We start from the raw sequence: 25,550 nt of genomic DNA, 5'->3' as shown, positions 1-25,550 counted from the left end.
ACACACACACCCTGAGGTTAACAGACTAACACAGACATGATTACAACCAGAAAGCTGGGACTCCACACACTAATTGCAGGACTTCAGGGGGCAATGAGGGAAGGTCCGGGGCTCAAGAGGCAAGGGTGAGAAACCTTTCCAAATCGAAGTGGAGTCAACTACCCTGCCTCGCCTCAGACACCTGCCTCCAGGGCCATGGCAAGAGTCCAGTCCATTAAGTGCAGCGTGCAATACTAGTGCTTGGAGTGTCCCGTCCTCATCGCAGAAGCATGTGGACAGGATAGCAGTCACCTGGCGGGAGGCCTTGACCTCTGGTAGGTTAGTTGTAGCGGCCTTTAATCATGGTGTTCAACAAAGGCCCCACCTGTAAAGAGATAAGAGAAGACAGTCAGAACCGCCTATCTCCTGATAGGCGTAAGACTGTGTGTGCCTGGAGACAGGCGATAATCAGCTAAGGGCGGGGACAAGTGATCTTCACATCTAGTTAAGTTTTCTAATCAACTTTCCTGAATGTCAACTTAGTATTCTAGGGCAAAGACCCTTTGGAGGCTCAGTTTATTTTTCCTTCCCTTTTATAATATGTGTATCTACAAGCAACTCCCATCAGACAGAAAATGGTCTGAGGCACCAATAACCCCCAAACGAACCCCTGAAAGTGTGTCTGTAGGTTTCTCCAGTGCCTAAAGAACTTTAAATGCTTCTCCCTCCACCCTCAACAAGAGCACCTGCCGTGAGTACTGACTGGTGCTCTCAACCCCACGGCACCTCTGATGCTGAGGCTAACCATAGGAAGGAGGTAAGGCCAGGAAAAGACACACCTCCTCCCTTCACCCAGTGGACCAGTAATGTACCTGGGTAAGAAGCAGGACTCAAAACTACCTAAGAGCAGCCTTGGCCCAGCTGGGAGAGCACAAGGAGACGCCTTATTACACACTTTCCACAAGAAGTCACTCAGGGTCCCCAGATGGCAAATACGCCCCAAGGCAGACATTACTACTAGCATGGAACAGATTATAGTGGATCCGCCAGCCAAGCCCCACTCTCAGTTCCTAAATAGACAGATCAGTCTATTATAGTGGATCCACCAGCCAAGCCCCACTCTCAGTTCCTAAATAGACAGATCAGTCTATTATAGTGGATCCGCCAGCCAAGCCCCACTCTCAGTTCCTAAATAGACACATCAGTCTATTATAGTGGATCCGCCAGCCAAGCCCCACTCTCAGTTCCTAAATAGACACATCAGTCTATTATAGTGGATCCGCCAGCCAAGCCCCACTCTCAGTTCCTAAATAGACACATCAGTCTATTATAGTGGATCCGCCAGCCAAGCCCCACTCTCAGTTCCTAAATAGACAGATCAGTCTATTATAGTGGATCCGCCAGCCAAGCCCCACTCTCAGTTCCTAAATAGACAGATCAGTCTATTATAGTGGATCCGCCAGCCAAGCCCCACTCTCAGTTCCTAAATAGACAGATCAGTCTATTATAGTGGATCCGCCAGCCAAGCCCCACTCTCAGTTCCTAAATAGACAGATCAGTCTATTATAGTGGATCCGCCAGCCAAGCCCCACTCTCAGTTCCTAAATAGACAGATCAGTCTATTATAGTGGATCCACCAGCCAAGCCCCACTCTCAGTTCCTAAATAGACAGATCAGTCTATTATAGTGGATCCGCCAGCCAAGCCCCACTCTCAGTTCCTAAATAGACAGATCAGTCTATTATAGTGGATCCACCAGCCAAGCCCCACTCTCAGTTCCTAAATAGACAGATCAGTCTATTATAGTGGATCCACCAGCCAAGCCCCACTCTCAGTTCCTAAATAGACAGATCAGTCTATTATAGTGGATCCACCAGCCAAGCCCCACTCTCAGTTCCTAAATAGACAGATCAGTCTATTATAGTGGATCCGCCAGCCAAGCCCCACTCTCAGTTCCTAAATAGACAGATCAGTCTATTATAGTGGATCCGCCAGCCAAGCCCCACTCTCAGTTCCTAAATAGACAGATCAGTCTATTATAGTGGATCCGCCAGCCAAGCCCCACTCTCAGTTCCTAAATAGACAGATCAGTCTATTATAGTGGATCCACCAGCCAAGCCCCACTCTCAGTTCCTAAATAGACAGATCAGTCTATTATAGTGGATCCGCCAGCCAAGCCCCACTCTCAGTTCCTAAATAGACAGATCAGTCTATTATAGTGGATCCGCCAGCCAAGCCCCACTCTCAGTTCCTAAATAGACAGATCAGTCTATTATAGTGGATCCACCAGCCAAGCCCCACTCTCAGTTCCTAAATAGACAGATCAGTCTATTATAGTGGATCCACCAGCCAAGCCCCACTCTCAGTTCCTAAATAGACAGATCAGTCTATTATAGTGGATCCGCCAGCCAAGCCCCACTCTCAGTTCCTAAATAGACAGATCAGTCTATTATAGTGGATCCGCCAGCCAAGCCCCACTCTCAGTTCCTAAATAGACAGATCAGTCTATTATAGTGGATCCGCCAGCCAAGCCCCACTCTCAGTTCCTAAATAGACAGATCAGTCTATTATAGTGGATCCGCCAGCCAAGCCCCACTCTCAGTTCCTAAATAGACAGATCAGTCTATTATAGTGGATCCGCCAGCCAAGCCCCACTCTCAGTTCCTAAATAGACAGATCAGTCTATTATAGTGGATCCACCAGCCAAGCCCCACTCTCAGTTCCTAAATAGACAGATCAGTCTATTATAGTGGATCCACCAGCCAAGCCCCACTCTCAGTTCCTAAATAGACAGATCAGTCTATTATAGTGGATCCACCAGCCAAGCCCCACTCTCAGTTCCTAAATAGACAGATCAGTCTATTATAGTGGATCCGCCAGCCAAGCCCCACTCTCAGTTCCTAAATAGACAGATCAGCTCTATTATAGTGGATCCACCAGCCAAGCCCCACTCTCAGTTCCTAAATAGACAGATCAGTCTATTATAGTGGATCCGCCAGCCAAGCCCCACTCTCAGTTCCTAAATAGACAGATCAGTCTATTATAGTGGATCCACCAGCCAAGCCCCACTCTCAGTTCCTAAATAGACAGATCAGTCTATTATAGTGGATCCGCCAGCCAAGCCCCACTCTCAGTTCCTAAATAGACAGATCAGCTCTATTATAGTGGATCCACCAGCCAAGCCCCACTCTCAGTTCCTAAATAGACAGATCAGTCTATTATAGTGGATCCGCCAGCCAAGCCCCACTCTCAGTTCCTAAATAGACAGATCAGTCTATTATAGTGGATCCACCAGCCAAGCCCCACTCTCAGTTCCTAAATAGACAGATCAGTCTATTATAGTGGATCCACCAGCCAAGCCCCACTCTCAGTTCCTAAATAGACAGATCAGCTCTATGGAGAAGACAGCAGCTACTGAGACAGAGGAGCTAAAGAGGGTATCATCAGACCTTACCTCTTGTGGGTTCCCCAAGGCCTCTCCAAGCATCTTCTCAATGTTTCTCATGATGGCTACTTTCTGATGAGCTTTGAGAGGATATTCAATTCTCTTAGGGGTGGGAGCCCCCTACAAAGGAAGTGAGAGCCCAGGAACTACCTTTAACCAACCTGCAGCATCACCTTTCTAGTCCCAGCCTACCCACAAAAACAAGAACAGTTCGATTTTACTCTTCTCCATCTCCCTACAAATCACTTCCGGGGACAATCAACAATCCCAGCCCAGCCCAAACCACTTACACTCCTAGGGCTCCTTCACCCCAGCCCCAGTTCCATATGGGGACACGCATACACGCATGCACGCACACATACACACAATTTATGTCTCTCTCTCTCTCTGTATATATATATATATATATATATATATATATATATATATATATATCTCAATAACAACAACAAAACCCCACTAATATTCACCTTATACCAGAAGTTCACAGTGATGGTAATTCCCCCATTTAGTAACGACTCTATGTGATGCCACCTATTAAAAAGAAAAAGAAAAAAAAAGGGGGGGGGGGGAACTCCGGTTTACTTTCCAGAGACAAAGATGAAAACCTCATGTAGACCAGTTAAAGGAAAAGAGTGAAGGCAAGTGCTTTATGCTCATACTGTGAGGTACACAGTGGGCTGGGGGCTGCTGCGTTCAGTCTCCAAATAAATAATGGATGGATGGTAAAGGGACTACAGATCTCTTGGGATGTGGGGAATTGTCTTCCTTAAGAGACAGCTGTCCTCTATGCTCAGTGTGCTCAGTCTGGACATGCCAATCTTCCTGCAGATAGATAATCCTGCCACAACTGAGAAGGGACTCAGATCAAGCTCTCTGGAAACAGGGAATGAAGGATTTCAAGAGGCCCCACCCCTAGTCTCCTCACCAGTACATTGGGATGTAAAGAACGTCACCAGGGCCAACCACTGTTTCATAGCCAACCACATTTCGGAAGTTGGGGAAGCGCTCATAGTCAGGATTGTCAAAGTCCACCTAAGGGTCAAGAAAGAAAAAAAAAAAGTCAATCCAGTGATTGCTATGGACTTTAAACAAAAGACAATTTCAGAGTCTGTACGCAGAGGCTACAATGGATATTAACTGACCCTCAGAGAACAACTTAAGGGAGGCCATGCTCATATGCTCCACTATGAAGAATTCTAGACTCAGTGCTCCTGAGCTCTGAACAACTCCTTAAAAGCCATCACCCAAACCTTTTCTCCCAAACAAATTCTCACCAGATGGATTAGCAAGGCATCTTCCCCTCAAGAGGATGTCATGAGCTGGAGAGATGGCTCAGTGGTTAAGGGTACTTGCTGTCCAGGAGGACCCACACCTACATGGTGGCTTGCAACCCTCTGTAACTCTAGTTCCAGGGGATCCAACATTCTTTTTTGACCTCCACAGGCACCAGGCATATATATGGTACTAATACATAGATGCAGGCAAAACACTTATACACAGAAAATATTTTATTTACCTATCTCCCCATCAAAAAGAAGCTTACACAATAAAAGAGAACAGTTGTTAAAAGTTGGTGGGCATTCGTAATTGATGAAACTGAGGCAAAAAACAAACCAAAACCAAACTAAGGAACTTAAGTCTTCCAACATTAATGATGGGGTTTGTCCCCCAACAATTAGCTCTGTTTATACTTACAAATATCTGGGATCACCACAGGAGCCTGGAACATGTAGGCTACACTTTGAACTTCTTCTCTGGGCTTGTTTGTAGGACAAGACCAGAGGTAAAGCAGACCTGACACACCTCCAAAAAAAGGAAGGGTCAAGATATTCCAGCCTCTGATCTCAAAGGCATTCCTAGAACCCGGAGTTCTGCACCCTCTTCAGACCACATAAGCTCACCTGGCTCTGCCTGTCACAGGGGTGATGGACAGGGTATGGGTAGAGGCACTCGAACTGATCCGGAGGAAATAAGATGCATCTCTTATGGCCTTTTATCTGGGCAAAAAAGTTCTGTTGCTCATCATAGTGAGCAGGTGTCACATTCCCTGCAAAAAAAACAAAAAAGACATTTTCCTAGCTGAGGTAGTGGCTCCCACTGCCCAGGTGAAGTGCAGATCCAGCCTTGTGCTGCTAGCTGTCCTCGTGTTAAGTGTTAGCTTGTAGTCAACATGAGCAATGAACTCAGACAACCATCACTGGGCAAAGGCTGTCATCAGCTAGGGAATTATGCTCAATGGCGGCTGATGCCTTGTAGGCAGCAGGAGCTCATGAAGTAAGTCTGACAGGCAACAAGCTCACACTCTTCCTGACTATGGCAAGAATCTAAGGGCAGCAAAACAATGAGAGACGACTGACAGGACTGGTACTGATGGCGCACGCTCTCCTCTGAGGAGTTCTTCTGGAGCCAGACTTGCAACTGCTGTTCTCACCTCAGCACACCTGTGGGATATAGCGTCGCTCAGAGCTACACTGGGCTGCTGATTCTCAAGGAGAGAAAGATTATTAAAATACTGGAGAGGGCTGCAGAATTTAAGAGACATTGTTTAGAATATCACCTTGGCCAGGCCTTATAATGCGGAGCTGTGACTCCAGCTACTTAAGAGCCTGAAGCAAGAGGGTCATAATTTCAAGGCCAGCACGGACAACTTATCGAGACCCTGATTTAACATGAAAATGTTTTTAAAACAGCTGGGACAACTAAATGGTACAGCAGTTGCCAGCATGCACAAGGACCTATGACAATCCCCAGTATCACAAGTTTAAAAATGTGTACACACACACACACACACACACACACACTCACACACATTGCTACCTTGAATTAGTTCTGCCCTAATGCACACTCCATCTACTCCTGTATAACTAAGGTCACAGCTCTACCTTCTGTACAATCTGAGCCTGGAGAACTTGGTGTACACAGCTGTAGTCCTAGCACTAGGGAGACTGGGCAGAAGCACTGTATGCCTGTGAGGCTACCACAAGCTACACAGTATGTTTATAGACAGCCAGGAATATATATTGAGAGCCTGTCACAAACTACACACCTAGTGTGCCAAACTGCCGCCTTCCTACTGTGGACAGTCCCAAGTGCATCCTCAAGTGCCCTCACACCTCTCCCAAAGGTACCGCCTTCCCAGCACCCGGCCACGGCAAAGGAAAGCTAGGGATTAGCCCAGAGTCAGGCAAAGCAGGACTGTTTTTTTTTCTAAAAAGCTGAAGTTGGTTTTAAAGGGGCAGGTGAGTGTCAATTTATAAACTGCACTGTGCAAAACCTCTTTAATCAGAGGAAATACCAGCAAAGGAGAAGAGACTAAGGGGCTCCGTCAGGTCAATGACATCATTCTGTTTCTTTGTTCACCAAGTTTACGCAGCAATCAGTACACAGCTGTTGATGGTCTAGCGCTGGGCTGTGCTGGACACCAAAAGATAACAGCCCTGCCCTGTAAACAGTGTTCCTTCTCCTGAGCAGCACTTAAACATTTCTTTCTACTCAAAACAAAAAACAAAGGGCTAGAGAGGGGGCTCAGCAGTTTAGAGCACTTGTTACTTTTGCAAAAGACCAGGGTTTAATTCCTAGTATTCATATAATGGCTTATAACCACCCTAGCTCCAGTTCAAGGGGATCCATTGCCCCCTTCTTATATCCACCTGCACCAGGTACACAGAAAGTGCATACACACACATACATGCACACAAACCGTTCATGATATACATAAGATTAAAAATTTAAAAACCACTAAAAAACCAGAATATTTACATATTTACTGTGTATATAAAGAAATTCCCAGCAAGAAGCACAAACAAGTTTGCCCTGAAGCGTCTCTAGAGAGAAGAATTGAGACGCTGGGAGTAAGGGGAGAAAACTGATGGCTAATACCTATTTATATCCTTTCAATTTTGATCTCCATAAACATGTATTCAAGAGGTAAGGTTTCACCGTACTAGAAAAATAGTTTCTGCTAGGCATGGTGGTACACGCCTTTCTTTTCTCCCAGCACTCAGGTGGATCTCAGTGAAGTCAAGGCCACCCTGGTCTGCATACTGAGTTTCAGGCTAGCCAGAACTACACAGTGAGAGGCTGTCTTTTAGAACTGTTTCCATTTGCACAGGGTAAACCCCTCAACATCCTGCAATGAATGAAACACAGCAGCAGTCCCCGGGGCTCCCTAGCTCAGCATCCAATGAATCACAGAGCAGCTGAGAAAGGACAAGAACAGCCTCAAGACTGCACGGCACTGTCTAAATGACTTAAAATACACATTAGCTCACACAATTTTGAGAGCTACTTATAAAATTCTATCTTGTTCCTTTTGCAGATGAGGACACTGGTTCATAGGCAAGGGGCTAATAAGTAGTGGAGACAGAATTAGAAATCAGATTTGTGGGCTGGAGAGATGGCTCAGAGGTAAAGAGCACTGGCTACTTTCCCAGAGGTCCTGAGTTCAATTCCCAGCAACCACATGGTGGCTCACAACCATCTGTAAGGAGATCCGATGCCCTCTTCTGGTGTGTCTGAAGACAGCTACAGTGTACTCAATTACACTAAATAAATAAATCTCAAAAAAAAAATTGTCTGGGTGTAATGGCACGTCTTTTTTAAAAAAAAAAACCCATTTGCATGATGCAAAGCCATGGTTCTGGAAGCATTTCTTACCTTCCATGCCGATGAGCAACAGGTTAGAGGTCAGCTGCCCCCAGCCACGTTTCCCCTGTTGTTTATTAATCCAGTTCCAGTTAAAACCCAAGAAGTCCATGACAATCTTTCTACCCACGGTGTCATTGAGTGTTTGCTGCAGATACAACCTACATTCCCCAAGAAAAAAGTTCCGTCAGTACATGTGACCGGTCCCTGGTAGCACCTCTGTGTGGAAACTCAAGGCTGCTGTTAGCATCTCCAACAGAACGGCTGTAGTCATGCAGTAGTTGAACAGCAGTCACAGAGCTAAATTCTTTGTCCTTGTCTGAGCTCTGCTCCACAACAGCTCTTCAAAGATGCGATTCTCAACCCTGTGCACCAATCACAGTACAGACTACCTAGGAACTCAGGTTTCGTAAAAAGGCTAGCGCACATGGAAATTTCACACAATTTATTCCCTGGAAACCTATCTACAAAGTCTATGATAAATCTGACTTCTTTCAGACTCTCAAGACCCGACACAACTCCTCCGGCCCTGGATGACCACTGTGGCTGATTCTAACAGCTGCCCTTCTTTGTGGGAGAACTTGGCTTAACCAATAAAATGTTACAGAGGGACTCGTGTTGCTTTCAAGTATGATTTTAGCAAACAGTCCACACTATTGTGTTTTTTTTTCCCTTTCCTACATCCAACTGCAAAATTCCAGATTGTAACTACTGGGACAATTTGTGTCAGGGAATCAACAAGATGATGTGACCCAGGACAAACATGGGAAAATAAGGGGCTTCACTGCCTTAATCCTAACAGTGATAGCAGCACTAATTAGAAATCTCAGTAACTTGGAAAAACTAGCTACAAGGAACCTCCTAGGCTCTCTCATGGTAAGAAAGCCTGGCCCTGAATTCCCGATTCTTCTGTTTCCACCCTCCTGAGTGCTACAATTACACACATATACCACCCTGTCTGGTATAACATTATTTACCAAAAAAAGGGAAAAAAGGTAAGCCATTAATCTAAACCATATTCCTATTAGAACTGAGTTATAAAAGCTCAAAATGTCTCTCAGTATGCATGTGGAGGTCATGGGACAACTTGTGAGAGCTGGTTCTCTTCTTCCGCCATGGTGGTCTTGGGGATTAACTCAGCTGTCAGGCCTGGCACTTAGCATGTTTACCCACTGAACCATCTCGTTGGCCCAGACATTTAAAATCTATTCATTTAGTTACATTCTCATGATAAGAAGCCAAAAAGAGAATCAAGATAGGAAACTACAGAGTACTCCAGAAACGGACACCAAATGTGGGACAGTCATTTACTATGAAGCACTCGGTGAAAGCAATTCTCTGGGAGACAATGTTATAATGTGGGGCTGACTGCTATCTGCAACCTGTGGGCTGTCCTCAGACATGAAGATAAAAACAAAGAGGAAGAAAGGATCACTCTTCCAAATGATTCATGACCACTGGAACAAAACAGTGTATCAAGCAATGTGCTCTAATCTTCCCAAAGCTAGAGGACTCTTATATCCCTTAACCCAAATCCTGACGGACTACTCAACTTTTCAGCATGAACTGTTACTATCCAAGGCAGTATTTGAGAATCAAGACTGCAAACTTTTCAATTTCAGGGCTAAATCCAACTAGCAATTATCGTCTTATTCATGTGTGTGTGTTTTAAATGGCAAGCACGTGTTTGTGTGTGTTATGTGTGTGTATGTGTGTATGTGTAGTGTATGTGTGTGGTATGTTTGTGTATGTGTGTGTGTGTGTGATGTGTGTGTGTCTGTGTTGTAAATGTCAAATGGGTTGCAGAGAAGGCTCATCAGGTAAGAGCTCCATTAGGAGAGTGGTGTTCAGTTCCCAGGACCCACAACTGTCTAACTCCTTTGCAGAGGATGGAATGCCTTCTGCCCTCTACAGGCACCAAATAACTAAATACACATGGTGTGCAAAACGCACAGGCAAACACCCATGCTTGCCTTTAATCTAGCACTCACAAGGCAGAGACAGGTGGATCTTAGTGAGTTTGAGGCCAGCCTGGCCTACGTGGCAAGTTCCAGGTCAGTCAGAGCTCCAGAGTGAGTCCCTGCCCCACCCCCCCCAAACAAACCAAAACCCAAAACCCAGAACAGTAACAACAAGAAACAAACACTGTGTACATAACACACATTTTCCCCCAAGAAGTCAAAATACTTTAAGTAAGAAAGTTCACTTTGAGCTTGAAATTTTAGAACCCTGGAATAGACCCTTCCATCAGAAACACAATGACTTCTAATTCTGAAGGATGTATGCCTTCAGCCTTACTATATGTCCCACCCAGGCATTGTCAAGCCTTTCTTTCATCTGATTGCCCCTGCAAGGCAACTGTCACTCTCAAATCCTACGACAGGAAATTCGATTCACAGTTCAAGGCTAACGCTATTCTTATCCGCCAAGCTAGAAAGACCCATCAAGAACTCATAGCCCTTACAGAAGAGCGGAGTAGAATATTCATTCATGGAACCTAGAGGCTGGAGATGCCAGTCTCTTCTTACCCAATTCCACCACACCTTTAAACAATTACAGGAAAGTGGATGCCCTAGTTCTACCGACTGGGCAACTTACCGCTCTTCTCCCCCGCGCTGCTGGATAGCTTGTAGTTTCTCAACGAACTCATGAAATTTAATTTCCTCCCTGTTGGACCTTGGCTTAAAGTTCTGGAAATTGGCCATCTTCTTCTCATCATAGTATAAGAACTTATGGGTGCTGGCACTGTACACAGAGAAATCTCCGTTGCCAATATTCTCTTGCAGGTATTCGAGGTCCCACTTCAGAGCAGGATACACAAGGTTTGTGTCGGTCAGCACCACGGGCTCCTAAGCAAAAACATTTTTAAAAAAATCAACCAAGTAATTCCAAGGAGCTAATGCGTCCTTTTCGACGGTATTTGCACTTGTCAAATTCACAACAGTTTCTCCTGTCAAGCACTCCTGACTTACCATCTCTCTTTCCCGCCTCACAAGTCTCTGTCCACAATCCGGTCAGTTCCCACCTCTCCCCTTAACTGGGTCCCTTCCTCCACCCCTTCAGCAGCAGCCCCGCCCCCCACCTCATTTTCGATGAGCTCTTCCGCCCGAGGGTCGCTCTGGCTCAAACGTGGGATGGGCCTGGTCGGAAAGCTGTAACTTCGTAGCTGGGACTCATCCCAGGCCGGGCCCGGAGCTTCAGCTTCTTCCCGGGCCTCTCCAGAGGCAGAGGCCGCAACCTCGGCTGCCGTCGCCGCCATCTCTACTCTAGGGACGGCCCCACCGGAAGTGGGAGCTCCGCCCTTTCCGGAGCAACCACAACGAACACCATAGAGATGAACTGCAAGAGAAACCGGTCCAGGCCCTTTAAGTAGTTGGAGGGGTGAGGGGGATGTAGGTTGAAGGTGCGCCACCTGACGGTAACCTGCAGCACTACATCTTAGGCTCCATGCTGGCCAAACCGCTCAGTCCCTTAGAAAAGGGACAAACAAGCCCACAAAATAGCGCTGCCTCCTATGTTCAAGCCCACAGAGGCAAAGACAGAGACAAGTGTAATTAAGCTTTAAACTTTACTCTCATGGGTGGGGAGAGAAGCCAACGCTTAGATACACTTAAGGAATCACTAGAAAAATCAATTAGCACATAGATCTTGGGTAAAGCTGTCCTGCAGGTTTAGAGAGATGATAAATGGCAAACGGAATTCATTCAGAATCTAGAGAAGATCAAGGGCTTATAGTTCTAACTAATCCAGGGGCTGAAGCAGGAAGACCACCAGTCTAGAAGTCTAGATAACACAACAAGTCACCATCCCTTTAAAAAAAAATAGTAAAATAAATTTCAGACGTCCTAGTCAGGGTTTCTATTCCTGCAAAAACATCACGACCAAGGAGCAAGTTGGGAAGGAAAGGGTTTATTCAGCTTACACTTCCACATTGCTGTTCATCACCAAAGGAAGTCAGGACTAGAACTCAAGCAGGTCAGAAAGCAGGAGCTAATGTAGAGGTCATGGAGGGATGTTACTTACTGGCTTTCTTCCCTTGGCTTGCTCAGCTTGCTCTGTTACAGAACCCAAGACCACCAGCCCAGGGATGGCACCACCCGCAGTGGGCTGGGTCCTCCCCCCTTGATCTCTGGTTGAGAAAATGTCTTACAGCTGGGTCTCATGGAGGCATTTTCTCAAGGGAGGCTCCTTTCTCTGTGATAACTTCAGCTTGTGTCAAGTTGACACATGAAACCAGCCAGTACACCAGAAAATAATCCTCTTTGTTTAGTATTATTTGATTTTTCTGCATATGTCACTCTTTTTCTTACTTAAATCTTTTTTCTTTCATTGGATATTTTCTTTATTTACATTTCAAATGTTATCCCCTTTCCAGGTTTCCCCGCCAGAACTCCCCCTTCCCATTCCCCTACCCCCTGCCTCCATGAGGGTGCTTCCCCACCCACCCACCTCCCCGCCCTGGCATTCCCCTACACTGGGGCATCAAACCTTCACAGGAACAAGGGCCTCTCATTAAGAATTTTTTAATCCCATAAAGAAATCCTGAAACAATATGAATTTATTGATCAATTCTACCAAACACTTAAAACAGAATTTCTAACAATCCTTCAGAAACGGAGGAGGAGGGAAGACTTCCAAATTCATTCTATGAGGCCAGCATTACCCAGATATCAAAACAAGAAAACGAAGGGAAAGCAGATTAATATCCTTTATGAATAGATATACAAAAGTCCCTAGCAAAACAAATCTAGCACCATACAAAAAGGTTTACACACCATAGCTAAATGGATTTACTTTTGGAAGGCCTGTAGGGTGGGCTATCCTAGAACTTGCTCTGTAGACCAGGCTGTTCTTGAACTGACAGAGTACTGCCTGCTTCTGCCTCCTGAGTGCCGGGATTAAAGGCATGAGCCACCACTGCCCAGCTTTTCAAGAGTACAGTCTTTTAACAGGCTTTAACACAACACTTTCCACGATAAAAGCAGAGTGCCAAGGCACATCATGGAGACAGTAAAAAGAAGGAATGGTGATATATCCCAGTTGGTAGAGTGCTTGCTTGCATGCACAAAGTCCTGGGTTTGCTGCTAAGCACCATACAAACCAGCCATGGTAGTTAGTGCATGTCTGAAACTTCAGGGCTTGGGAGGTAGACACAGGAAGAGGTAGGTTCGAGGTCAACCTGAGTTATAAAAGTCCAAGGACAGTCTGCTCTACTGGAGACTCTGCCTTAACAAGAGAAGGAAGGGAGGGAGGGAAGGAGGGAGGGAGGGAAGGAAGGAAGCAGAGTGTGCTTAGGGGGAATGTTTACAGATCATATATCTAATAAAGAAACTGTATCCAGAGTTCCAACAACAATCAACAATAAAAAAATAAAACTCAGTTAAAAATGAACAAAAGACTTGAACAGGTACTTCTCCAGAGAAGAGCTATCATGGCCAAAACACATATGAAAAGATGCTCAGGGGAGAAGAGGCCAATTTGTTACATAAGAAGGAACTGTCTGAAAGGTCGTAGAATTTCTTAGGAAATAAAAGAATCATTTGTGCAAACACGGCTTGTTTAACAAGGTGCATATAGGGGACTGGAGAGATGGCTCAGTGGTTAAGAGCACCCGACTACTCTTCCAGAGGTCCTGAGTTCAATTCCCAGCAACCACATGGTGGCTCACAACCATCTGTAAAGAGATCCGATGCCCTCTTCTGGTGTATCTGAAGACAGCTACAGTGTACTTATAGATAATAAATGAATAAATCTTTGAAAAAAAGAAAAGGTGCATATAAAGAAAATCCAATTCTTGGAGGAGAACAGAAAGGGGATTCCCATCTAGGAGTGGTGGCCCAGGCCAATATTCTCAAGCACATCAGAAGTTTAGGCAGGAGCAGAATGAGTTTGAGGTTAGCCTAGGCACATGGTGAGTGGTGAGATCTTTCTTCACAGAAAGAAAAGAATCACAGGGGGAAAAAAGCAAGAGGATTCTTGAGTCCTTTCTCATATAGTCTACTCATTTACATCAGCGTATGTTTTTGGTACTGGTCTCAAGGATCCTTCCTTCCCTCCTGTATTAGTTACTGAAGGCTGGGGAAAAGAACACACACACACACACACACACACACACACACACACACACACACACACAAAAAAAAAAAAAACCAAAAAACTGACAAAGACAGCATGCCGGGTGAGAGGTGGGGGGCACTTTAGCTTACAGTTCTCAGGGTCAGGCCGCCAGGGCAGGAAGTTATGGTGTCCAGAGCTTGAGAGAGTTGATCACATTGCACCCCACTGTCAGGAAACACAGAGTGATAAAAGTTGTCCCTCAGCTCCGTCCCACCCCACGGAACAATGCTGCCTACGTTTAGAATATGCCCCGCCCCAATTAACTTAATCTGGACAATTCCCCACAGATGCCCGGAGGCTTGTTTACAGTTGATTCTAAATGCCACCAAATTGAAGATTAACCTATTCCCCCCCAACACACACACACCATTTTTATCTTTAGTTTTTCATTCTCTTTGCTACACTTCAGTAGTCATCAATGTTAAGCAAATGAAAAGTGAGATACTATTATGGTTTACTTGTGTTCCTCTAAAAAGATAAGTATTGGAAATTTACCCCCCAATGTAAGTATTAAGAGGTGAAACCTAAGGGGAAGAGTTCAAGTCACAGGGCCCCATTTCATTTTTTTCTTCTTCTTTTTTTTTTTTTCTTTTTTTTCGGAGCTGGGGACCGAACCCAGGGCCTTACGCTCGCTAGGCAAGCGCTCTACCGCTGAGCTAAATCCCCAACCCCAGGGCCCCATTTCATGAACGAGTGATCCTTATTATAAAAGGGCTTGAGACTGGGAGTTCGACTGATGCTTTTGTATGTGACCCCTTGCCCTTCACCTCCTGTTTGTGCCACCAAATGGCATTCCAGGAGACCATCACCAAGCATGGACCCCTCAACTTTGGAGCTCTCAGCATTTGGGAATGTAAAAGAGAAATCTCCATCCTTGTCAAAAGTTCCTGGTCTCCAATCAGAGCAAGAAAAGATCCAGCCACATCCATAGAACTAGCTATAACAAAAAAGTCAGTAGCAAGCGTTGATGAGGACAGGAAGCCACAGAGTCTTGTGCTGCCAGGCGGAATGGGAAATGGTGCGGCTGCTTTGAAAAGCAACCTGGGAGTTTTTCAGAAAGTAAATCATACAAGGTATCCCAAGTGCACAGATCTATTCTAAGGACATAGCCGAGAGAGTTGAAAACGTGTGTCCAAGTTTGATATGACGTGTGCCCCTGTAATCCCAGCACTTGGTAGGCCAAGGCAGGAGTGGCTTGAAGTTGAGGCCATTCTGAGCTTCAAGTGAGTTCAAGGACAGCCTGAGTCACAGAGTGATACCTTGCCTCAAGGAGCCAGCAAATAAGACCAAAGAGCAAAACAAACCCACAAAAAAAAAATGCTATGTAAACTCACAAAAAGATGTGTACAAGAATATTTATAGCAGCGTTATTCACAACAGCCCCAAAGTGAAAGCAACCGAAATGTTCATTAATCAATAAATGTACAGAGTACACGATAGATTGTCATCTACTCAAAAAATAAATGACATATTAATACATATTGGAACATATTCACATTATGAGGAAGATAGACAGAAAGGCTATTGTAAGAAGATCCCATTTTTATGAATATGCTGATTAGGCAAAGACATAGAAACAGAAAGTAGATTAGTGTTTGGAATTAGTGTTTGCTTTCAATGTGTGGAAGTAGAGGAAATATTCTAATTGATATGCAATTTCTCTGGGGGAGTGATGAAATGTTTTAGAACTAGATAGAAGTAATGGCTGCACACCTTTGTAATGTACATTAAAAGAAATCATTATACACTTTTTTTTTCCTAGACAGTCTCAGATAGCCCAGATTCGCCTTAAACTCATGTAGCTCAGACTTGCTGTTAGTTAAATTCGGATGTTGTCAAATTAATTCTGATGACATCTAACAATCCTACAAAGAGGACAAAATGCACTGCAGTAACCCTCCCCAAATCTATACGTTGAATACTACACGTCCATGTTTTCGCTCTGGTATACATTTGAGAACGGATTCTATTACAGTGATTGTGTCTGAAGAGTTGAGGGAAATAGGTGCACATTCATAATGTGCAATAAATATATCCAAACCTTACTTTTGTAAATAAAGTGAAACTTTAATAGTATGCAAACATGTCTTCCAGTATGTGTTACTTGTTAATTATGAGCTTGTTAATTATGGTCTTTCTTTTTGAAATCTGTTTTGCCTGACATATGGGGGTTTGGGGCTGTGTCAGGAGAGCCGCCTCCAGTAATAGGCTTGGTTTTGTATTTCGTTGGATGCGAGGTGACTGAGACATTTAGATGAACCGAGACTAAGGAGCCAACTTTGAGTATATAAGGAAAGAGGTGAGCCTATTTGGAGAGAGGATCAAACAAAACCAAGAGCTAAATGTGAAAAATGAGTGCGTGTGAGGACAGACGCCTGATTTTACTTTGCTCAGCTGTCTGAGATATTCGGCGGGAGCAGCCCTGAAAAAAGAAACACTATAACTCGAAATATCAAATGAGTAGTAGCTTTGTTTTCTCTCCTTGCTGGCTGTCTATCTTGGCACTTCACCAGCCACTCACTGCGCAGGCTCTACAGCGTATTTAAAGCCCGTCCAGCTTGACACCCGGACTTCAGCGCTAGCTTCAACGATCGCGTTTGTCCCCGCTCAGCCACCGTGACCCGCCTTTGCGCATGAGCACGGCGAGCGTCGGAGAAGGTGAAGATGGCGGCGTCCCGGGCTGCGGCCCTGGGAGTCCGGTGGCTGCAAAGGACATCCCGCTGCGTGGTGCCACTTGAGGCACGGAGAGGTCTGCACGGTGTGGGAAGCGGGTGCCTGATGTTTGCTGCTTCGGGAGGGAGGCATCCTTGGAATGGTGGCGTCGGTGTTCCGCCTGGGGCTGGGGGTGGTACAGTTGAATTACTGAGTCCAAAGAAGGAATACAAGGTTGCTATGTTCGGCCAGGTGCGGAACAGCAACCTCTGCAGTTACTGCAGCTTAGTCCTTTTCTGGGTGGGTGACTAAAGAACCGTACCCATCTAACCTGCTTCCCTCTGTGTCCAGCCTTCCACATGACCAAGGACATGATGCCGGGGTCATATCCTAGGACCCCAGAAGAACGGGCCGCGGCCGCCAAGAAGTATAATATGCGTGTGGAAGACTACGAGCCGTACCCAGATGATGGCATGGGGTGAGATGGAGGAAGTCTACTCGCATCAGGGGCAGTGGTGGGTGAAGATGGTTGGATTGGGTGGTGCGACTCTGACGTTTTCTCCCCGATCCTTCTAGTGACCCCTCAGAGTCATTAGTGTGGGTGCTTTTCTTGGTTCGGGGAGGTGGGAGTGGGTGGGTGAGCAGCTGCAGCCGAGAGGATTTCAATTTTTTTCCTTGGCTCAGGCTGTTTCCTCAAATGAGGAAGCCGAGGTTTTAATAGCTCCCTCGAGGACTCCTGAATAGTGAAATTCTTCCTTGGCTCCGTCCAAAGCACTGGGTTTCATTTAGATTGAGCATCTGCTGGGCTCAGGTGCTGTCATCTAGGCACGTGACCAGGCCAGAGCTCAACTCCTGTCAGGAGAACCTTGTTGTGAATGGAGTACTCTATATTTGTGTATGTCTGCTTTTTTTTTTTTTTTTTGCCATTAGGAATATGAAAATGGCATTGACAGTTAAGCAAATTACACGATTACACGTCAACCTTCGTTCTCCAGTTGGTGTTTAGTCCCTTCTGGCCCTCTATCCATGTAACATAGTTAATTATGAATAGTGGTTAAACATCACCTTCACTTCCTGTGTTAGCATTTTTCTTTTTTTTTTTTCCCAGTCATTTTCTATGACAGGTGTCCATTTATCACTTTCTGTTTTTTACTTTGTTGTGGACTAGAACAACCTGGGTGGTAGTCTGTATAAGGTGAATTTGGATTTTTAGGGGGAGAACCCAGTTAAGCAAGACCTCCAATGAGGTGTTTGATGCATGAGGGTAAATAATCAACTTGTGGTTCAGAAACATAGTAGCTGTGGCAAAGAAAAGCCTTTTCTAATGTGCACCTATTTTGTTTTATCCAACAAATGTGAATGGCTTTGTATTTACATGTTGTCTGGTGAAAGACTGGAGTAATTGATTACTAAATTCCCTTTTAGTTTTAATTAGAGTTGTGTGACTTTTCTTTGTAAATGAAGCTAAGGCCATGTTGTTTCAGGATTTGACATAACCTCTAATGATATTTTGGACTTTTTTGGTTCTGTGCTAAGTACTAAGACATCTTGATTTTGGGGTAAGTTCTTCTATCCTAAGTGACATAGTTATGTATGTCGATTTGTTTCTGATATTTGGGATGAGGGCTTTCAACTGTCAGGGACTACTACAGCCCTTTCCAGAAGTTGTTGCTGTCTCTCTCTCAGGTATGGTGACTACCCGATGCTCCCTAACCGCTCACAGCATGAGAGGGATCCGTGGTATGAATGGGACCACCCAGACCTCAGGCTGAACTGGGGTGAACCGGTGAGAAAACCATGACCAGCTTCGATTATTCTCCATTTCCTTGTGTTTTCCTGGGATTCTTCCTTTAGTGCAAATGGTACTTTTTTTGCTAAGCTTTCCTGCTCAAGGAAGCAAGGTCCAGTGATCTGAGACCTGAAGTTCTGCATGTGGCCTGTGAGATGGAACTTACAGGAATACCCAAAGTCTGTGTACCGTCAACATTGTGCCTGCCATGCCTGCCTTCATTGGCGCCAGCATTCATCTTTAAGACTAGCCCTGTGTGTTTTGGACCTGGCTCTCAGATTATTGCCCTAAGAAGGGTAAAGCTTCTTTGAAGCCTTGTATCAGGCTCTGGCCATTCTAGATTGCATGTTGTCTTAGGATTTCTGTTGCTATGATGAAACACCGGGACCAAAAAGCAGGTTGGGGAGGAAATGATTTATTGGGCTCACAGTTCCATATCATTGTTCATCATCTAAGGAAGTCAGGATAGGCACTCACACAGGGCAGGAAGCTGGAGGCAAGAGCTGATACAGAGGCCATGGAAGGATGCTGCTTACTGACTTGCCCCCTATAGCTTGCTCAGCCTGCTTTCTTGTAGAACCCAGGACCACCAGCCCAGGGATGGCACCACACACAATGGGCCCTCCTACCCTTGATCACTAGTTGGGAAAATGCCTTACAGCTGGGTCTTATAGAGACATTTTTCTCAATCGAGGTTACCTTCTTCCACATAACTCTCGGTTGTATCAAGTTGAACATCTGTCTTTTGCAAGATCAGTTTGTGACAGTTATGTGCCTTTCTGCCACAGATACACTGGGACCTAGACATGTACATCAGGAATCGTGTGGACACATCTCCTACACCGGTTTCCTGGGATGTCATGTGTAGACATCTCTTCGGCTTTGTGGCTTTCATGGTTTTCATGTTCTGGGTAGGGGACATGTTCCCTTCCTACCAGCCTGTGGTGAGTATCTTATGTGCTCTCCAAAGCACATTTTCCTCCTTTCCTGAGGGAGTGAAGTTGCAGGGGTAGGAAACTAGCCAATGCCAAGTTTGGCTTCCTAGAGTTTTAGAAAAGGGGAAGAGGAAGGGCCTTACCCAACAGGAGGCATCAGAGCGCTGCTCTGTCCTACTGCACGGTTCACAGTAACTGAGGAGGCAGACTTGAGCACTGGGTAGTGGGTGAGACTGTGGAAGCTAGTCTTCAGAGTTTCCATTTGAGGATAGTCTATTTATATAAAATAATATTTTAGGGACTGGCCATTTGAGGCTGAGTCGAAGACTCTAGAGCTGAAACCTTATCCTGTACTGAACACATGAAGGGACTTTCTGCAGGGTACTAGAAAGAGTTGTCCATATAAGCAAAGACATTATACATCAGAAAGTATAATTCCCAGCTTAAAGGGAGTATTAGGACCCCATTAGGTAGAAGACATAATGAGTACCACGTGCACACATGTGCGAGCCTGGCACAGCTTGTGTGTGTCCACCACAGTGAATGTAGAGTGGGGTAAACTGCACTGAGGGAGCAGGATTAAAACTAGGGGCCAAAGAAATAAAGGATCTGGGTAGTGAGGAGGTCACAGAAACCATGAGGGACAAGAGAGAACAGTAGGAGGGGGACAGATGATGAGTTAGGTGGTATATAAAAATAGGGCCAATGAGATGGCTCAGTGGGTAAAGGCACTTGCCGCCAAGCCTGTTGACCTCAGTTCAATCCCTGGGACCCCCATGGTAAAAGGGAGAGAACCGACTTCTGTGAGTTGCTCTCTAACTCCCACATGAGTGCCATGGTCTCAGTGTGCCCACACACCTAGATATTAAATAAATGTGATAAAAATATCCCAAAATTTAAATCAGCTATTAAAAACATAGTTCCTAGATAACCAGCTACATGGTCTTCCTAGAGAACTCCCATCCATTCATATTCCTCAGGCCTGGTTCTTGGAAGTCCTAATTCCATGGTTCTACAATAGGGTTCTAGATTCAATATTTGCAACAGTGTCTAGATTGTGAGGTGAACTGATTAGCTCCATTGGGCAGCTTTTATTGCATAGCTGAGGATTTGAACTTGACAGCAGAGTGGTGTATTAATCAAACAAATATTTATAGAACCTCTGCTATGTACCAGATGCAGACCGCCGGGGGGTAGGGATGCAGGGGTTTCTTGAGCTGCCTCCAGTACCAGGGAGCCATCTTTGTGACTAGAAGCCTGACATGATGTTAGGCCAGGTTCTTAGGAAGATTGGTCTAGGGCTGTCTCCAGGGCGTTTTGGGAAGAGACGAACTGAAGGCAGGGGGCTGCGGTGTTTGCAGTCGGCTGCCCAGTGCTACCTCTGCAGAGAGAGCGTCCTGAGGGAGCTAGTAGAGCATGTTTACTGACACGAGCCTTGCTAAGCCCTGGGGACTCTCCTGGAGAGCATGTGGGGCTGTGGTGAGTACTGACTTCACTTCAGGAGAGCAAGGAACAGTGTGGCGCTTCCATTTTTCAGTTCTGTAAGCACATCACCCTTTTCTCCTCCCTCTGAGCTGTGTTCTCTGACAGCTGTTTGTTGGTAAAGCCAGCAGCCCCGAAAGCACATCCCAGCCGCGTCTCCTCTGCTTTCCCCCACCCCCACCACTGCTCCTGCACGCCTCATTTGCTAGGCCACTTTAGTGGTGGAGCCATTAGAGGCTGAGTGACTTAGGAGATTGAGTCTGTCTCGACCCCGAGAGAGAGAGAGAGAGAGAGAGACAGAGACAGAGACAGAGACAGAGACAGAGAGAGCGCGCGAGCGCAAGCAGGATGGATGGCTGCACCATCTCATTTAGAAAGCCTTGGCCTGGACCTCCCGCCTCCACTGCTCACTTGCGGGCAGACACTACTTCTCTCATAACTGAGGCGCTCTCTGCTGTGGGTTGAGCAGGGCAAGAGCATCCTTCTGCCAGTTTAGCTCCTCGGAGTCTGACCAGAGGCTACTGTACCCCCTTTTGCTCTGCGTGATTGTGAACTCAAGTAGGGTGTAGTCAGGTATTGGCTGACTGGCTGGCTATTGTTCTTGCTGACACGTGCACCTTCTCTTCTCTTGTGTCCTTCCTTAGGGTCCGAAGCAGTACCCGTACAATAATCTGTACCTGGAGCGAGGCGGTGATCCTTCCAAAGAACCTGAGCCCGTGGTTCACTATGAGATCTGAGGAGGCTCCGTGGGCTCTCGTGCCCTCTGAATGGGACTCCTTGTTCCTAGAGGTTTCACCTTAATAAAATCCCTAATAAAGCTCAGTACTGTGGTATCCGTGTCTCCTTTCCCCAGGAATAGTCACTTCCACAAGGAGCCGGTGCTTGTCCTTCCTCTTTGCCTCTTGTCTGCATTCCTGTTTCCTGCTCTGAAATTGGAAGGATGGGAAGGAGGATCAGGAAATGAGCCTGAGAAGGTCTTAGGTCACCTCACTGGGGCTGGGAAAGTGGCTTCAAGCTGCATTTCCACAGCAGGTAGTAAAGGGTCAGTCCTTTCCCATGTATAGGGCCAAAGAAGGGAGGCGTGTGCTCCTCTGCCAATTTGGAACAAGATTCATTTTCTTCAAAAAACCATTTTTGTGGAGCACATCTATAATCTTAGCATGCAGGAAGCTGAGGCAGGAGGATTGCAAGTTTGAAGCCAGTCTGGGCTACACAGCAAGGCTTTAAAACAACTATAGTAAAGCTATCAAGACAACCCAAGACTTTTAAACAATAGCGTGCCTCTAATCCCAGCACAGGAGGATCTCATGCATTTGGGACTAGTCCAGGCTATCTAGTGAATTTGAGGCTATCCTAAACTGTATATAATAAGATGTTTCAAAACAAAAACCATTTATTTAAACTCTTAAATAATTAGGTTTTAAAAGAAAGTAATGTTTCAAGTGATGGGACAGTAGGAGATGCCTGGTATGGAGCTGTGAAATTTCTTCATTCCTCCTTTCAAAGCGAGTTTTCTGAAATAGCTTCTTAGTAAGTTAACAAGTCCTCAGATTTATAGTGTTTGGTCAGATGGCTTTAATCCCAGCATTAGGAGGGGAAGCAGGCAGATCTCTGAGCTCTAAACCAGATAGTGAGATGCTGTTCCAAGACGCTAGCTACAATGGGGAAATATGGCTTAAGGGCAGTGGCTGCTCTCCCAGCACCCACATGGTGGTTCACAACCATCTGTAACTCAGTCCTGGGGGATCTGACATCTTCTGGCCTCCAGGGACACTGCATGTGGTGCTCATTCAGGCAAACTCATAAAATTTTAAAAGGTTGGTTGAGGTACATGCTTCTAATTATAGCGCATGGTAGGTGGGGCAGAGGCAGGTGGATCTCTTTGTTTACATAATGAGTTTCAGGCTGACCAAAGTAGGAAGACCCTGTCTCAAAAAACAACAGCAAAACCCAAAAGTTCAGCGATCAGATTAAAACTTGTAAGAAAGCAATAACTGTCATTCGGGTGCTCATGGAATAATGGACAAAGTAGCCATATTGTAGTCTAAGCCATAAGGTTCTGAGTAGAAGTGACTAGTGCAACCACTAAAAAGTCTCCGGTGTGCGGGCTTCAAGGGAATCCAACCAGACATTTGTTAACTTTCAAGGAGGGTAAGAATTGGTGGAAGGAAACACAGTATCTCATTCCTGAGACTCAAGCAAATAAAAGAAATGGTGTATCATTTCTGGATTTTGTAGAACTATGTGTTAGAAATGTCCAAAGAGTATGATGTGAGTACAATGCCTGTTTCCTGTGACCCCACCCCCACCCCTGGGTGTCAGTGCATCTGCAGCCTCAAGTGAGTCAACAAACTGTTTAGGGGTTTGCTTTTTGACAGAGTCTTACTATGTAGCTATGGATGTGATTTAAAGTTTTCTTAAGTTAGCATCATTTCATTTGGAAACCTGAACCATAAGAAAATGTGTTTCTCCTATATCAGTACAAATAAACCCATCAGATTTAGTCGCCGTTTTATTGTTCCAAAGAAAAACCATGACCATAACAACTCTAAAGGAATAGTTAATTGGGGGTGTGCTTACAGTTTTGAAAGCTTGGTCCATTATCAGCGTGGTGGCAAGCCTAGCAGACATGACAATGGAGAAATAGTTGAGAGTTACATCCTGATAGGGGTGGGGGACAGATGACTGAGCCTGCCATAGGCTTTTGAAACCTCAAACCCACCCCCATTGACGGACATCCTCCAACAAGAACGCGCCTCCTTACCTTCTAATCCTTTCAAAGAGTTCCAGTCCCTGGTGACAAGCATTCAAATGCATGAGCCTTTGGGAGCCATTCTTATTCAGACCACACATCACACAACTTAGACGTGGGCTCTGTTAGTGGTTGTCTGGGTAGTTAAAGAGTGCAAAGTTAGGCAGTGGGACTGAGAATGCTACTTTTTTACAGAATTCTAGGTTTATTGCAGGCTGCTGAGATGGCTTGGTTGGTAAAGATACGGGCTGACAACCTGAGTTAAATCTTTAGGCCCTACATGTTTAGAGGAGACAATCGATTACTACAAGGTGTCCTCTGACCTTGCATATGTACTATACTGTGTGTGTGTGTGTGTGTGTGTGTGTGTGTGAGAGAGAGAGAGAGAGAGAGAGAGAGAGAGACAGAGAGAGACAGAGACTTATGTAGTCCAGGGTGGCCTTGAAGTCTGGGTAGCTGAAGATGACTTGAGCTTTTGATCCTCTTGTCTCCACCTTCTGAGTACTGGGATTACAAGGTAGCCACCACCATGACTGGTTTTTGTGGTGCTGGGAAATAAAACCAGGGTTCTAAGCCTTAGGACAAGCTCGCTCTCTCAGCCAATCCACACCTCCAGCTCCTAAGGTCCAGTCAGCCACTGACCTTGTTCACTCCCCTACTCCATGCCACCACCGGCTCACCTGTTTCTGTGATAGGACATTAAAAAAAAGTTAAATGTTTAGTTGTAACAAGAGTGTGGTCCTGGCATAGATGGTGCCACACGTGGGTTTCTGTCTGATTTCGGAACTGCCCATCAGATAATGGGCATCCCAGTTTCAGAGGTGACCCAGGTAGGGCTCACCATACAATTAATGCATCAAGTGGAACTTTTGAATCAACTTGGGTTTCTTCACCTGCTTCAATTCCTTCAACCTGAAGAGCATCTGTGATATCCTCACATCCCCGTTCCTATGCCTCAGGGTTTCTAGCTCTGTTATCAGCACACCGGGTCTTCTTGGCTCTGGAGCCCCTTGAATCTTTTCCTTTCTCAATCAGGAGAGCCAATACAGCTCTCTTCAATCACCAGTATTGATTCAGGCTTTCTTCCCTGGTCCCTGGGCCACTCTATTCCTCTTGTAATTGGGTCCCTGCCTTCTTCCCTTCTTTCTAAAGGGATCTATACTGCCTGATAGAAAATAAAATTGCCACTAGTGCCTCTGACTCAAATTTTTCAGTAATTCCCTGTTAACCGCAGAATTAATTGGTATCCCACAATTTATATATCGGCACTCATTCTCACCCAGTCTTTTTTGATTTACTGTGTGGGAAATGCCAGCACGCCCATTAGCTGCTTCAGCCTCCCTTTTGTTGAAATATCACCTAGTGTTCTTTCAGCCGCAAGGAGTAATGCCCGTGTCATGTGCCTGAAATCTTCCATGAAGTCCCTGGTCCGTAATCGTTTCTTTTTCCACACACAGCCCTTAATCAGTGTATGGACACACGCTACTAGGGGACTTCAGTGTGCATCACTACTATTTACAGCCTCGATGGCTTTTTTTGCTAAATAGATCACACTGAGAGCTCATGGGCTAAGGGCCGGGGCTTCCATCGCTTTAATAACTATATAATAAATTGAATTAGTGTTTTCCCTTTCGGTACACAGGCTATCCGGGGAGCCTGGCTCAAATAGAATAGACTAGAATGTACTGGTTTTGGGCGCCAGAACTATGCAATCACAGAGCAAGTGAGGCAGGCCCTACTGGGAAATCTCTGC

At 45.5% G+C, this 25,550-nt stretch overlaps 2 protein-coding genes across 2 annotated transcripts; one reads left to right on the top strand and one right to left on the bottom strand.

Annotated features, from left to right (window-relative positions):
• Nucleotides 1-40: 40 nt before the first annotated feature.
• On the bottom strand, nucleotides 41-11,340 carry Hif1an (hypoxia inducible factor 1 subunit alpha inhibitor). Its single transcript, NM_001113749.1, has 8 exons — nucleotides 11,153-11,340; nucleotides 10,669-10,919; nucleotides 8,083-8,231; nucleotides 5,328-5,473; nucleotides 4,352-4,458; nucleotides 3,894-3,957; nucleotides 3,433-3,543; nucleotides 41-364 (listed from the first exon to the last, which is right to left on the bottom strand). The coding sequence occupies exons 1-8, from the start codon at nucleotides 11,327-11,329 to the stop codon at nucleotides 320-322; spliced, it is 1,050 nt and encodes a 349-aa protein (NP_001107221.1). The 5' UTR covers nucleotides 11,330-11,340; the 3' UTR covers nucleotides 41-319.
• A 5,487-nt stretch (nucleotides 11,341-16,827) lies between these two features.
• Ndufb8 (NADH:ubiquinone oxidoreductase subunit B8) lies at nucleotides 16,828-21,867 on the top strand. Its single transcript, NM_001106360.3, has 5 exons — nucleotides 16,828-16,936; nucleotides 17,191-17,317; nucleotides 18,526-18,625; nucleotides 19,417-19,572; nucleotides 21,690-21,867. Exons 1-5 carry the CDS (start codon nucleotides 16,852-16,854, stop codon nucleotides 21,780-21,782), a joined length of 561 nt encoding a protein of 186 aa, NP_001099830.1. The 5' UTR covers nucleotides 16,828-16,851; the 3' UTR covers nucleotides 21,783-21,867.
• The last annotated feature ends 3,683 nt before the right edge of the window (nucleotides 21,868-25,550 follow it).

This window comes from Rattus norvegicus, chromosome 1 (genome assembly GCF_021556685.1).
Source record: "Rattus norvegicus strain SHRSP/BbbUtx chromosome 1, alternate assembly SHRSP_T2T, whole genome shotgun sequence".
In the NCBI taxonomy this organism is placed as follows: domain Eukaryota; kingdom Metazoa; phylum Chordata; class Mammalia; order Rodentia; family Muridae; genus Rattus; species Rattus norvegicus.
The sequence above is the reverse complement of the archived record's forward strand: the minus strand, read 5'-3'. Positions and strand labels throughout refer to the sequence as shown.

What these genes read in the sequence shown, in the direction of transcription:
- Hif1an (NM_001113749.1), bottom strand. Translation starts at nt 11,329, where the DNA reads ATGGCGGCGACGGCAGCCGAGGTTGCGGCCTCTGCCTCTGGAGAGGCC. An exon ending in CTTTACATCCCAATGTACTG is followed by an intron (nt 3,958 to 4,351) that starts GTGAGGAGACTA and finishes TCTTTTTAATAG; the next exon opens with GTGGCATCACATAGAGTCGT. An exon ending in CCTTGGGGAACCCACAAGAG is followed by an intron (nt 365 to 3,432) that starts GTAAGGTCTGAT and finishes ATCTCTTTACAG; the next exon opens with GTGGGGCCTTTGTTGAACAC.
- Ndufb8 (NM_001106360.3), top strand. Translation starts at nt 16,852, where the DNA reads ATGGCGGCGTCCCGGGCTGCGGCCCTGGGAGTCCGGTGGCTGCAAAGG. An exon ending in GCCACTTGAGGCACGGAGAG is followed by an intron (nt 16,937 to 17,190) that starts GTCTGCACGGTG and finishes CTCTGTGTCCAG; the next exon opens with CCTTCCACATGACCAAGGAC. An exon ending in TCCCTTCCTACCAGCCTGTG is followed by an intron (nt 19,573 to 21,689) that starts GTGAGTATCTTA and finishes GTCCTTCCTTAG; the next exon opens with GGTCCGAAGCAGTACCCGTA.